The following is a 14,564-nucleotide window of genomic DNA, read 5'->3' as shown; positions in this document are numbered from 1 at the left end:
CACAGGGTGGCCCCGAACCTGCTCTTCTGGGGTCCCTCGGCGGCTGTCTCTGCTTCCCCCCCGCAGGTACTTCTCACGTTCATGTGAGCTCCCTCGCATGGTGAGAAGCAATTGTATGTGATTGCGTCATTGGATGTGATTGACAGCAGCGCAAGCCACCATTCGCCAACATGTCCGCAACCCTCACCTGCAACCGCTAACTCACCAGCACCCCTCCTTGCCAACACTGTTCCCCTCCACCCCCACTACTCGTCATGCCTGAAATTCCTCACCCCAGCGCCCATCACATGATTGAACACTGTAGTATTACCCCACACTGCGGATAGTTCCTGTTTTATAACATTCAGGCTGCAGTGTAGAACCTGTGCTGTCACATGGAGTTCCCTCAACGTAATGATACATAGAAAACTCTGTATTTGGAGCACACGCTGGCCGCATGATTCACGGGTCGCATGATTGTGTTCTTTCCCCAATCTGTTTTAATTGCATTTGGTACTCCAAAGCAAACTGAGCACAATGCGCTTTTAAACCTGATGGGTTTACTTCCTCTTTGATTCCCTGTAAAGGTAAAGCATAATGGACTACTATGCATCGCATACTACCCCATTATGTGTCACTTACCTGACACAGGAGCCAGCGAAGTCGCCGCTGTCCCCTGAAGTCCGGAGCCTCCATTTTCTTGGTGGGTCTTGCTGCTCCGGCGCTGTGATTCGCCAGAGCAGCGATGACATCACTCCCGCGCATGGGAGCCGATACTCGCAAGCATATCGCCGCGATCTGCGGCTTACCCAGTGCGCCTGCGTGCCGGCTGTCTTCAGCGGTGGCTGTCTTCAGGTAAATATCTCCTAAACCGTGTAGGTTTAGGAGCTATTTCTTGGACCTACAGGTAAGCCTTAATCTAGGCTTACCTGTAGGCCAAAGTGGTTTGTAAGGGTTTACAACCACTTTAAGACCAATAAAAAAAAAAAAAAAAAAAAAAAAAAAAAAGTGTTTTTAATCCAGAAATGTTGGCTTACTGAAAAGTCTGTTCATGTACAGTATAGTATGCACTCAATTAGGGGTGCAACGGATCGCTGGACTCTGGGACAGGTAAGTTGTCCGATTGTTAAAAGTCAGCAGCTGCAGTATTTGTAGCTGCTGACTTTTTTAATGTATTTATTTATTTATTTTTATAGTGGGAACACCGCTTTAATACAATATTATGTTATTGGACTACTAATAGACTTTTTTATGCTGATTATGGACTCTTAATGTGCCTGCCATTGCAATCTTTATGTATGCGTTATACTAACATTCTAACGTCTTCCGTTCTGCAGGTCTCTCATTCTGTGGCGAAACTCATCCTAGTTCATTTTCATTGGCAAGTCTCAGAAATTCTAGAACGGTAAGTGTCTCTCCTTCTTCTAAAGTTACATTGCATAAGAATCACTGTGCCCCTATCCATTACAATTCATGTACAAGATGACACAGCAGACTAGCTCCATCTGAAATGTCATAATGGCTTTTACCAGGTGCAGTTACGTTGATTTTCATGTATTCTATTACTTTTTTTTAAAAGTGGATTAAGGGAGAAGCTTTTTGTCAACACTCACTCCGTACACTGATAAGCTTCTGTAATATCATAATACCTTCAAAATACATTATGATTCATTGGCTGCCATACCATAATGCATTGTATTGCAATGCAGCCGTACAGTGTAAATGGCCTTAAATAATATGGGTATTTAACCTCTTCCTCAGCACTTTGCCTACTGTCACTAGTTTTTATTTTTTTATTTCAAGCTGTGGTAAGAAGAGGTGTTCTGTAGTAGGGAACGACCGATTATCAGTGCGGCCAATTTATTCACGTTTGTAAAGTATCTTTCACAAACCTACTCAATGTTATCAATAATGCTTCAAGAGGTTTTACCGGGACGATGCGTGCAGCTGCAGGCGTTGCTCCGGTACGCAACTTTAGAGAGGACGGTTGGCTTTATTGTAATGATGACCGATGCAGCTCAGCAGCTGCGCGGCTTTTATTACAAGCAACACCCCTAGTGTTTTACCCCGTCCACTGGCTAGCCGAAGACCCGAGTAAAGCCGATTGCTTCGTTCGGGTCTCGGATATAGTAACCCGGAAGCGACGACATCACTTCCGCATTACTGGTATCCTAAAGGCGCCAGTTTTAAAATATAGAAAGTATTCAAAAACGATGATCTTGACGTTTTTGAATCCTTTCAAATGCAGAGGAGGGGTTTGGGGTCTTATAGACCCTCAACCCCTCTATAAAGTGTACTTGTTACTGCCTATTACTGTCAATATGGTTATTTACATTCCTTGTGACAGCAATAAGTGATATATATATATATATATATATATATATAATTTTTTATTTTTTATATATTTGGGCACAGCGGGTGTACAGACCCGGGAACTCAGCACAGGGATGGTGAGAACCCCTCATAATGGGCACAGCGGGTGTACAGACCCGGGAACTCAGCACAGGGATGGTGAGAACCCCTCATAATGGGCACAGCGGGTGTACAGACCCGGGAACACTCAGCACAGGGATGGTGAGAACCCCTCATAATGGGCACAGCGGGTGTACAGACCCGGGAACACTCAGCACAGGGATGTTGGGAACCCCTCATAACGGGCACAGCGGGTGCACAGAGACGGGAACTCAGCACAGGGATGGTGGGAACTCCTCATATATATTTTTAAATGTACAGAATATCGGCACATAATATCGGCTGTTGGCCTGAGAGTTGGTCGAAATATTGGTATCGGCACCGAAAAAACGATATCTGTTGATCCCTATTCTGTAGTCCAGGCAGGGCTGAAAACGCTGCTTGGGATTTAAGCACACGGTGTTGTCAGCTCCCAAATAATTTTCACAATGTTTTAAGTTGGGGAAGTGTGAATGCATTGCAGAGATGTTCGTTTTTTAGTTTTTTTTTTTTGTTTTTTTTTTGTTTTTTTTTTATATAAATAAAACCTCTTCGGTGTTGTGAACTTGCTAGTGACTTCATTGTTTTTCTTCATTCTAGGCATAAAATGAATTATGCACAGTTGTTGGTTGACGCCACGGTTCAGCCATCATCTTCTAAACATGTAAGTGCTCTGTTCTTGGTGTCTCTTGTTTTCTGGAGCCTGGCTGTTGTTTCAGCTGCAGGTTCACCACAGGTGGCCTTTATCGTTATTGTGAACTCGTTCTCTTTATGGAATCTAGGGCGTGTTTCACAGCTGGCTGTTTAAGCAGACACATTTTCAGAATTATACCAAGTAATTAAAGTGCAAGTTCATCTTTTCAGAAAAAAAAAAAGAAAAGTTGAACTAGCGCCCTACACTTCCTCCTCTGCACCCCCTTACCAAACCTACCACCCCCGGACCACGCTGTACTTCTGTGGGTGATGAGCTGTCAGTGCAGCCAGTGATATGAAATCCCTGCTCTTCATCCCCCTTCTTTCCGAGGGGCTTCCGGGACAAATCAGAGAGATTCTGATTGGTTTAAAGTGGTAGTAAATTGCAGCTGATTAAAGAAAACATATATTATTATAATTTGGTGCTATATGAGCACCCTTGATCCCACGTTGGCACCAACGTGGGGGCACCCTTATAGTCTGAAGGACAGTAAACTGGCCCCTTGTTTAAAAAAAAAAAAAACTGGAGACCCGCTGAGGGGATGTGCTCCAGGAATATGATGTATAGTAAAAAGACGAATAAAAAGGGTTTGAAAACATATTAAGGTACTAGTATTCGATACAGCGGTGTCTGTGCGACTGAAAACCTTTTGTTTTCTAGATTGCTATGTGTAATTGTGACATGCTAAGACTGCATTGTGGAAAGTCTCTTTTTTTTTCTGTGTCTCCAGGTAATGGCACATTCCTCTCATCACTGCGCGGTTTGCATGCAGTTTGTCCGGAAGGAGAATCTGCTGTCCCTGGCCTGTCAGCATCCGTTCTGCCGCAGCTGTTGGGAGCAGCACTGCATAGTTCTGGTGAAAGACGGGGTCGGTGTGGGTAAGTTTGCCAATCCTAAGAGGAGCTCCATGCTTCAGTCGGCTTCGGGTGCAGGCTCAGGCATCCAAAGTAAGGGAAATGGGAAGTGAAGTTTTGCAGCTTCACAGCCGGTTTCCTACTCTGCATGTGCGAGTTGCGCTGCGCCTTGTAAATGGTCCGGTAGTCTTCTGGGACCTGTGATGTGTCCCACAAGACTGCAGGGGAAGAAGGGGCGAACTTCAGATGCAGATACCTGTCAAAACAAGGTACTCACTCCCCCCCCCCCAAAAAAAAGTGCCAGATGTGGCAGCGGATGGGAGGAGGATGCCAACAAGTGGAAATTTCCCTTTTTTTGGGTGAAGTTCCACTTTAAGCTGGTGGGCTGGTTTTGTGAGCTTTTAGTTTTTTTTTTAATTGTTTCTCTACTTGTTTTCTCCTAGGGATTTCCTGCATGGCCCAAGACTGCCTGCTCCGAGCACCAGAAGATTTTGTGTTTCCTTTACTGCCTAATGAGGAGCTAAAAGACAAATATAAACGCTATCTCTTCAGGGACTATGTGGAGGTATTCCCTCCCTCTCGCCCCTCACTCCCTCTCGCCCCCCTCCTCTCTCGCCCCCCTCTCCCTTCCTTCTTATTCGTTTTCCACATCATAGATTCAACACTAAGCATTCATTTTTCTTTCTCCCACAGAGCCACTATCAGTTACAGCTTTGCCCCGGTGCAGACTGTCCTATGGTCATACAGGTTCAGGAGCCAAAGGCTCGGCGAGTGCAGTGCAACAGGTGCAGCGAGGTCTTCTGGTGAGTGGTCACAGCACAGGTCAATCTCTAATACGTAGTCTTCTATATCATAATTTATCATTTTATCTGTCTCAGTTTTTGATGTATATTGAATTACTGAATAGTTATTTTCTTCATATTGACTCTAGTTCTATTTGTAGGTTTGCCTGCTGTAGTAATGAACCAGTTTTCATCTCAGGCCTGATTCACACCTATGCATTTAGTGCTTTTTGCATTTTGTAGATTTGCTCTACAGAACGTGTTCCATAGGAAACCATGTTAAATGGACTGTAGTGCAAATCAGCAAAAGGCACTAAAAAGGGCATAGGTGTGAATCAGGCCTTACATGGTTGAGGGGAGATTAGAATAAGAGTGGTTAAAAGAGAAGTGCGGGTTACAAAAAAAACACAAACTTACATTCTCACCTAGATGGCTGCAGGATCGATCTGATGCATCTCTTCCCTGCCAGCTTTACACTGAAAACTGAGCGATCAAAGACCTTTGATAACTCCGCTGTCTACATTGAGCAGAGAGGCGGTGACTGTCAGTCACCAGTTCTCTGCTCTTTCCCTCCAGCACTCACTGGAGTGCTGGGCTGTGGAGGAAATTGGAGCAGCTGGCTAAGCCTCTGAGAGGCTGAGCCAGCTTGCCGGTCAGGCATCTGGGTGGATCCCTGCAGAGCCTGGACTTGCTCTGTAACATCAGCTGAATGCTGGCTTCGGCCTGCTGTCGGCTGAATTTGTCTCTCAGGAGTGCAGTACTAAGTGCTCGCCCATAGATGAAGCATGACCAAAAGAGCTTTGGCCCTATTTTCCTTTAATGAGATTAATGTTTTTATTATTCATGTCACAAAAGAGTCATTGACTTTTCTAGATTATATATTGGCTACTATAGTGGATACAACAGAGAATGTGGTTTCATCACGCAGGATGGCTCTTGCTGTGCTTGGAGGATTTATATAGGTCAGTCCTAGTTTTACATATTGGTGTCATTCCCAGACTTGCTGACCTGCCATATGCGTGTTCAACAGTAAAAGTGCCAAGTCCATGTGACCTGTCTGTAAACAAGCTGCACATTTTTCCTTGACGCTAACCCAAAAAAATTAGGAACCCTAGTCCTGAAAGAAGTCAATTTATAGCGTTCTTATTATAACATATTTGGGCTTTTGCAGAGTGGATCACCAATTTGCTTCTTCCTACAGCAGCACATACAGGCGTTGCACAGGTTTGCTTGAAAAGCCGAACTTCACTTGCTGTACCGCCATAAACGACCGTATCATCTGGTCTGTTAAATTTTAGTTTTCGTTGCGCCACTGCAATGTTACTTATCCTTGGGAAACTGCGGAAGAATTTTTTAAAATGCACCACACAGAGGCTTGGGTTACTATAAGAAAATCTATTTGGCTCAAAGACTGGAATAGCACAACAGGAAAAAAAAAACAGTTTATATAAAAATAATCACAAAAGACTCTACGTTCCCCTTAAGGCTCCGTTCACAATAGTGCAACTTTTGTTACACATAAAGTCGCATGCCAAGTCGCAGCCCATTGACTTCAACTGGACCCATTCCAATCTATGAAGCTTAACCTCTTCACGCCGGCTGCAAACATATATGCGGCCTCTTGGCGTGTGGGCCTTAACGCTGAGTGGTCGCATTTATATGCGGCCCAGTGTAATCCATTTATAGTGCTGAGTGCGCTCCCAGCACGGGAGCCAGTGGGTCCCGGAAACTCCTGATGCATACTAGTGATCGGGAGGTTTCCGATCATGTGACTGCTGTGGCAGCCAATCGAAGTGGTCCCGAATACCCGTCTCCACACTTTTAGAACCCTTAAAGTGACTTTGGAAAGCTTCCTGCGCTCGTTTGATTCAGCTTTGTGCCAGAGAGTGTAAAGTCGCATGGAAGTTGCACTAGTGTGAACCGAGCCTAAAGCGCAATTAAACTCCTGTTTTTTTTTTTTTTTTTTTTTTAATAGACTTTACTAAACCCACAACAGTAAAATCAGTCTGTATATGCAGTAAAGCGTGCTTGTACGCACTGTGAAACCTAAGGGATTAATCCTCTGCATTGTGTAAAAAGGCTGTTTAAACCTGTCTTCTCAGATCTTCCCCTTCTTTTACTGTCTCCACTTCATCTCTTTATAATACAGAGCCTTGGGGGTACTCTGCACATGCTCAGTTTAGTGTCTATTGCTATAGAGGGTTTTTTTTTTTTTTGGGGGGGAGGGTGCATGTGAGAAGCACAGAGCCAATTGGCACTGTCCAGACAGGGTCAGGGGTCGTTCAGCCTCATAGAACAGTCGGAGTAGAATGAAAACTACAAGCTTTAACCAGACACTTATAGAAGTCACAAGGCTGCTATATACTGCTGATGAGAAAAGGTATTTAGCAGTTTATATTTACTAAAATAATTGCATTTCCATGTTCTGTGTACTGTGGGAGACTATATATAGTGAATGCAGGCAGAATTACCTGCCAAGCGTTGCTCTATCAGCACTCTCCACTGTCATAGGTGCATCCATCTTCTACAGGTCTTCCTTGTGGGTTCTGCCACTTCAGAAGCCAATCCACAATGACGTCACTCCCCCGCATGTGCATAGGAGTCAAATCCATCACAGCTTAGAGAAGGTGCTGTAATTGTACGCTAGGCTGCACATGCATCATTGTACATTACCGCTGAGAAGCATTTATGACAGAAGGGACCAATATGATCTCCTTTGTCATAAAAACCCCTACCTGTCAGCTGTTTTTAGATTTTGGAGTTCAATTTCACAATAATATCACGATGTATAATTCATTTTTAAGTATACCTGTGAATCATATACTGGTTATTAATGGGGCATTTATTTATGGAATCTTTTATATTTCACCAAAGCAGTGACTCAACTTTCACCCATCAAAGTATATATATTTTTTTTTTCCAGCTTTCGCTGCCGCCAAATGTATCACGCTCCCACAGATTGCGCCACCATCCGGAAATGGTTGACTAAGTGTGCGGACGACTCAGAAACTGCTAACTACATCAGTGCTCACACTAAAGATGTAAGACATGTTGGGAGATTTTAGACAGTTGATACGTTTTTGTGGTGCTTTCAGGCTGGGTCAGTGATTGGTCATCTTGACTAATATACTTAGTGCTTTGATGTTGCTATTGCTGACCTCTAATGAAAATGCTATTTTGCCTGTCCGCAGTGATTTAACCTGGGCCAGGTATATAGATTTTAGATATATATATATATATATATATATATATATATATATATATATATATATATATATATATATATATATACTAGGTCAAAGTAACAGCCAGGAAGCTGACATTTTTAAAAGGAGGTCGGCAATAGCCTCCCTCACATTTCTCTCATGTGGGGAAAGGATAGAACCTCTGTCTGGTTATTATTCATGGCTCATTTCCTCTTCCTTCCTGTTCTGGTATCATATCACATGGACAGAAAGTAAGGGCCACTCCCCCCCCCCCCCCCTCACTTCCTGTTCTGGTATCATATTGCATGGACAGGAAGTAAGGGCCACCCCCCCCCTCACTTCCTGTTCTGGTATCATATCACATGGACAAGGAAGTAAGGGCCACTCCCCCCTCACTTCCTGTTCTGGTATCATATCACATGGTCAGGAAGTAAGGGCCACTTCCCCCCTCACTTCCTGTTCTGGTATCACATCACATGGACAGGAAGTAAGGTGTATTATTATCACCTATTGACCACCCTAACCTTACAAGGGTTCTAAACCTTCCCCATTCTGGTTTTGGCTGGTGCCAGACTTCAGTATGTATGTCTGCGCAAAGTAAGGACACCATATTTAGTACATCTTTAACACATGCACATACCCCATGTTTTAGCGCTGCAAAGGCAGAAAAATACTCGGTCTGTCAAAAATCCGGGGAACTCTTAGGCTCCATTCACACCTGTGTGTTTTAATATTGTGGCAGAATCTCCTCCATTCTGCCCACAATCTCAAAATGCACTATAATGGCAAAACGCAGGTTTGGGTGCCATTATTTTCATTGGCCGCCATTGTCTTGTGGAATCGCACTAAGCTTGTCACCCAAAGGCTTTTTTGGGCAACAAGCTTCACGTAATGCAATTTGCCCCAATTGCATCGCAATAAATTGCAGAAAAACTGCACCTCGTGTCAGGTGCGATTGAAAATATTGGCACTTGAATATTTGTTTTGTCATTGTAGTGCGTTTTGAGATCGTGGGCAGCAATTCTGCCTTGGTCCCAAAAAGCCCAGGTGTGACTGAAGTGTTTCTCCTTTTTTAAAATAACAAACATGTTATAACTTGCCCTGTGCAGTCCCGATCATCCTTTTCTCGGGTCCCTCATTGGCGCTCCTGGCCCCTGCCGAGTGCCCCCAGACCAAGCAGCTTTCAGTGGGGGCACCCAAGCAGGCTTGCTTCCAAGCTGCTGCTGGGTGTGTCCATACACACACACCTGTGGCTTGGCCCCGCCCCCTCTCTCCTGATTGGCTCAGCGGCTGTGATTGACCGCAGCGGGAGCCAAGCAGGCAAGGTAAAATTGCTTTCATATGGTGGAGATGCCAGAGATACCCCGTCACGGCGGACATAAGATTAGAGAGGGGGCTTCTGCACAGAGAAGGTTTTTTTTACCTTCATGCATAGAATAAAAAAACCTTGAGCCTTTAGATCCACTTTAACATTTTGTAATGAGCTGACAAACACGTTTCTGCTGCACTAAAATTTCAAGCTGTGTTGTCAGCCCTGCCTGACGCTGCTGGACTACCGAACACCCCTTCTCATCTTCATACCACAAGGGGGTGGGGAGGAAGGGTTGTACTTTAGTCCAACGGCGTTATCAGCCAGGTTTATGTTTAACTAGAAAAAGGATCAAGGAGTCTGGTCGCTTTTTAGCTCTACCTCCACTTCTGCTGCAGTGCAAGTCAGGCTGTGTGCCATGGCTATAGGAATAGTTCTTACCTTCCTGCACTTTAGATACGTCAGCTTGGCACTGTAGCTGAGAGGATGCCATTTGCAGCAGCTGTGAGCAATGTCAGATCAGGAGCACGGGGTCTTAAGAGACACAAATCTTGAATTTTGATGATGCAATGTCATTATTTTTGCTTCCCGACTACTAAAATAAAAAAAATCTGGTACCGTGTGTGGTCATAACATGTGTCTTTAAAAGAAAAGGGGGGGGGGGGATGCCGGCCTTGGAGTTGGGATTTCTAACCTTACGAGCAATTTTAATGTCTTTCTTGTACAGAGTGTCTTAAGGCCCATACACATGATCTGACTTTTTGACAACAAACATGCAAATTAGCTGTTTTAAGGCAACATCCGACCGTGTGTACACTCCATCGGACAAACTTTTTCGGTTTTCATCTGGCTTTTGTTGGCTGTGCGAATGGACGAACATTCTGGCAACAAAAGTCCGATGGAGCAAAGTCCGATCGTGTGTACAGAAAACCATAGGACTTTTGTACAAAGTACAAACACGCATGCTCAGAACCAAATGCCAAAAGATCAGACAACAATACAGACATTGACCAAAGGTGGCAGTAAAGAGCAGAAAAAAACACGTGATTTGGTGAAAGTTGGCTGAAAAGGTCAGATTGTGTGTATGCAATACAAGTTCACGGCTGAAGTCCTTTGTACAAAAATCCACGGGAAAGTTTGTACAAAGTCCGATCGTGTGTATGAGGCCTTTAAAGTGTTTTCAGCGATATGTATTTATGTTTTTCTGTTCCACTTCCAGTGTCCCAAGTGCAATATTTGTATTGAAAAAAATGGAGGGTGTAATCACATGGTGAGTATACCATAGCTAAAGCAAGGATTCACCATGTTAACTGATTCATTTGACCTTCTGTTAGTATTTTTTAGACATTCCCATGACAATGTTTTATTTCTCAGCTACTTGGGCAAGCTAAAAAAATTACACATACAAGCTTACGAAATCAGAACAGGTAAACAGTAGGGCTATAAAGGTAAACCATTACCAACAAGAAACAAATGAGTAACACACCAAAAAGTTATAATGTGCATGGTATATTGGAGTCCATAAATTTTTTTTGTCTTTTAACAGAACGTGCGTTACCAGTTTTTTTCTTAAGACCGAGTATAAGTAACTATCCTTTTTTTTTTTTTTTTTTTTCCCCCCCCAAGTACTTGGCTATACCAATTACCGATACCTATTTATTGTCATGTGACAGGTTTTTTTGACTAATAAAAAATAAGATTGCTAGGCCCTTGGGTGGCAATCGGAGCACCCCAAAATGGAAAAAGTGCCAGATCCTAATAATTTTGGAGAGTAAAATGTTTCTTTCTGTTTTTCCGTATTAAATTGTGTTTTGATCAATGTGTATTTGTATATATGAGTTGTGAACTATTAATTTGTTATTTTTGTATGTGCCTTTTAAAGTCCATTTCTTCTTTTACTCTCCAAAATTAATGAAAAATGATTATGGTTTCATTATAGTAGTGAAGAACAGTTCTTCTACGGCTTTAAAATTGCGCTGAAGTAGCCCTGGTTCACACCAGTGAGGCTTTGAAATCGCACGACTTCAGCACGATTTCAAAGCTGCAGATCAGTGCGATTTGGACCTCCCGATTTTTAAACCGGCTTGCAACTTCATTTGACAGAAGTACTCGTGCAAATGCTTACTTTATGCACTAGTATTGGTGCAGCGCTAATAAAAACTGACTGAAACCATAATTGTTGCCTGTAGCTTTAATCCAGATTTCTGCTGTCCTGTTTGTTGCTCTTGAAAACATTTTGATGTCCCGCCTTTTCAAGTTTTTCAAACTCCAGTCCAAACTTTATGGGTAAAAGTGGAGAAGGATTACGCTTGACCAGTTATAAAACATTTAAAGCTGAGCTCCAGCCTCACCTTTTAGGCTGCATTCACACCTGAGCATAGCGTTTTCAAGAGGTTTTTTTTTTTTTTGCGGTGTTTTTTACCGCGATTCGCCGCGTTTTTGTGCAGGGCAAAAGGTCACCAATGTTAAAAGAAGAAAAACGCCCAAATCTGCTCAATTCGAGAGACAAAAAAGGGTCCGGAACTTGTTTGAGCTTCAAGCGTTCGGCTTCAGGCGACATGGAGTGCAGATGGGAACCATCTCCATTGAGAATAATAGAAATTTTTCCCCTCTAGCGTTTTTTAGCTTCAGGCTTCAAGCTACTAAATGCTCAGGTGTGAATGGGGTCTTAGCGTTGTACAGCTTCCTCTTCCCTAGCCAGATAGAGCCTGCCTTCATGGATGATAAATAGCCAGCAACATCTAGCTCTCTTTCCCAGCCTTGCTGTCCATGGTCCACGCCTTTCATTCATTTGGATAACAGTTCTTTTAATCATGAAGGTAAAAAATCAACCCTGATCTTGACAGAAAGTGATGGAAAATTCCACAACTTTAAAGAAGAGCTCCGGGCTCCTTCAGAAAAAAATTAGGTCAGCAGCTACAAATAATGTAGCTGCTGACTTGTAACATAAGGAGACTTGCCTGTCCAGGGATCCAGCAATGTCTTCACCCGAGCCAATTCTTAAATCGGCTTCGGGTGCTGATGTCTACATCTTTAGTTAGTGAAACAGGCTTTGCAGCCAGGTTCCTACTGCGCGTTTGTGAGTCGCGTTGCCCCTTGTGAATGGTCCCCGTAGTCTTCTGATACCTGTGATGTGTCCCAGAATACTGGAGGGGGGGGGGGCGGAGGGCGTACTTCTGTCTCAGGTCACCCCCTAAAAAGCGCTACGTGGCAGTGGAGAAGGTAAGGATGCTAACAAGCGGAGCTTCCCCTTTTGACTGGAGCCTCGCTTTAAGTTTTTACTGGAACAGGATTATAAATTGGAAACTTTCTAGTGACACTTGTTCTGGTGTCAACTGTCCATCAGTTTTAAGAGATTACATCCCACTTCCTGTTGTGCCGACAGGACATGATAGGACATCTTCTAATTGGGAGAAAAATGGCAAAGAAAATGACTTGGCTTGCTACTGTAAAAAAATAAAAAATTAATTTTTTTTCTTTAGATGTACTTTGAACACCCAGCATACTTTCATAAATTTTTCATCTGCTGTATTTAGAACCAACTCACCTTTGTAGTAAGATTACTTAAGAGATTCTTTGTCTGTTTGTTTCTTACAGCAATGTTCGAAATGCAAGCATGGTAAGCATCTTAACTGATCTGTCTTTTACTTATGAGTTCAGGGGGCTATTAAGGTCCGGTAAGGAAGCACAGATGGGTGAGTAGAACGTGCTAGAGGTGGGGGGATGTCAGGAGGCATGGTCACTATACCCTACATGGGCAGAGTGACAATGTCTCTCTAGTTACATGATCATTGCCAATTATGCAGAAAACATATATAATAGCTAGCAAAAAAGGGGAGAAAAGTGCAGTACATGTGTTCCCGACCACAAAGAAAAAACTGCAACTTCTAAACATTTTTTTTTTAAGTGAAAGGGGACAATATTTAATAACAGTGAAAATACATTGGTGCAAACTGATGTGTATACAGTGAATGTATGTCTGAACACTTAGGGCTTGTTTACACTTCCTTTAAAAATGTGGCATTTTTTTAAAGCACTTTGAATGCCAACCAAAGCACCTGTCACTAAATAAAATGTTTACCTTACATTCCAGTTCACATGTTTGCTTTGTTTAAAAAATTATACCCCATGTTGCTTTCTTGGTGCTTCAAAGCATCTCCAAAGCCTCTATATAAGTCCCATGGCAATGCTCACTTACAGCACCTAGAGTTTTATTCAGCGTTACTTTCGCTTTGTTTGGGAGGTATTGCAACCAATAAGTGACCCAGAAAGACGTCTTCAGCAGTCTCCTCTTGTTCATGTGTATACATTCTGGAAGTGTCTGATGAAGATGTCACATCTGGTGTGTCGCGTGGAGCAGCATGCAGGTGAGCGGGGTCTGGACTGGGGCAGAGCAGCTAACATGCGAACGCTATAGCAGAAGGTAAGGGGGGGGGGGGGACCGGAGAGAGAGGACTGAGCGGGCGAGGATCAGCAGAGTTGGGGGACTGGAGCAGGAAAAACTAGAACATGTCACATGTGAGCAGCGTGGGAGGTGAGAGATGACCGAAGAAAAAGGAGGATCAGCAGAGCTGGGGGTTACTACTGCGTGGAGGATCGGCAGAGCTGGGGGTTACTACTGCGTGGAGGATCGGCAGAGCTGGGGGTTACTACTGCGTGGAGGATCGGCAGAGCTGGGGGTTACTACTGCGTGGAGGATCGGCAGAGCTGGGGGTTACTACTGCGTGGAGGATCGGCAGAGCTGGGGGTTACTACTGCGTGGAGGATCGGCAGAGCTGGGGGTTACTACTGCGTGGAGGATCGGCAGAGCTGGGGGTTACTACTGCGTGGAGGATCGGCAGAGCTGGGGGTTACTACTGCGTGGAGGATCGGCAGAGCTGGGGGTTACTACTGCGTGGAGGATCGGCAGAGCTGGGGGTTACTACTGCGTGGAGGATCGGCAGAGCTGGGGGTTACTACTGCGTGGAGGATCGGCAGAGCTGGGGGTTACTACTGCGTGGAGGATCGGCAGAGCTGGGGGTTACTACTGCGTGGAGGATCGGCAGAGCTGGGGGTTACTACTGCGTGGAGGATCGGCAGAGCTGGGGGTTACTACTGCGTGGAGGATCGGCAGAGCTGGGGGTTACTACTGCGTGGAGGATCGGCAGAGCTGGGGGTTACTACTGCGTGGAGGATCGGCAGAGCTGGGGGTTACTACTGCGTGGAGGATCGGCAGAGCTGGGGGTTACTACTGCGTGGAGGATCGGCAGAGCTGGGGGTTACTACTGCGTGGAGGATCGGCAGAGCTGG

At 44.3% G+C, this 14,564-nt stretch overlaps 1 protein-coding gene across 1 annotated transcript in view; it reads left to right on the top strand.

Moving 5' to 3' along the window:
• ARIH2 (ariadne RBR E3 ubiquitin protein ligase 2) overlaps nt 1–14,564 on the top strand; it is a 72,768-nt gene that overhangs the window by 43,023 nt on the left and 15,181 nt on the right. Inside the window, exons 3-10 of the mRNA XM_077451684.1 lie at nt 1,317–1,384; nt 3,031–3,094; nt 3,855–4,002; nt 4,422–4,543; nt 4,672–4,781; nt 7,684–7,801; nt 10,495–10,545; nt 12,873–12,894. Coding sequence (XP_077307810.1) covers nt 1,317–1,384; nt 3,031–3,094; nt 3,855–4,002; nt 4,422–4,543; nt 4,672–4,781; nt 7,684–7,801; nt 10,495–10,545; nt 12,873–12,894 — 703 coding nt within the window. The remainder of the gene's footprint in view (nt 1–1,316; nt 1,385–3,030; nt 3,095–3,854; nt 4,003–4,421; nt 4,544–4,671; nt 4,782–7,683; nt 7,802–10,494; nt 10,546–12,872; nt 12,895–14,564) is intronic.

Source organism: Lithobates pipiens, unplaced genomic scaffold, assembly GCF_037356315.1.
Source record: "Lithobates pipiens isolate NorthernLeopardFrog02 unplaced genomic scaffold, aLitPip1_a1.2 Scaffold_23, whole genome shotgun sequence".
Taxonomy (NCBI): Eukaryota; Metazoa; Chordata; class Amphibia; order Anura; family Ranidae; genus Lithobates; species Lithobates pipiens.
Note: the sequence above shows the minus strand (reverse complement) of the source record. Positions and strands in the feature narration are given on the sequence as shown.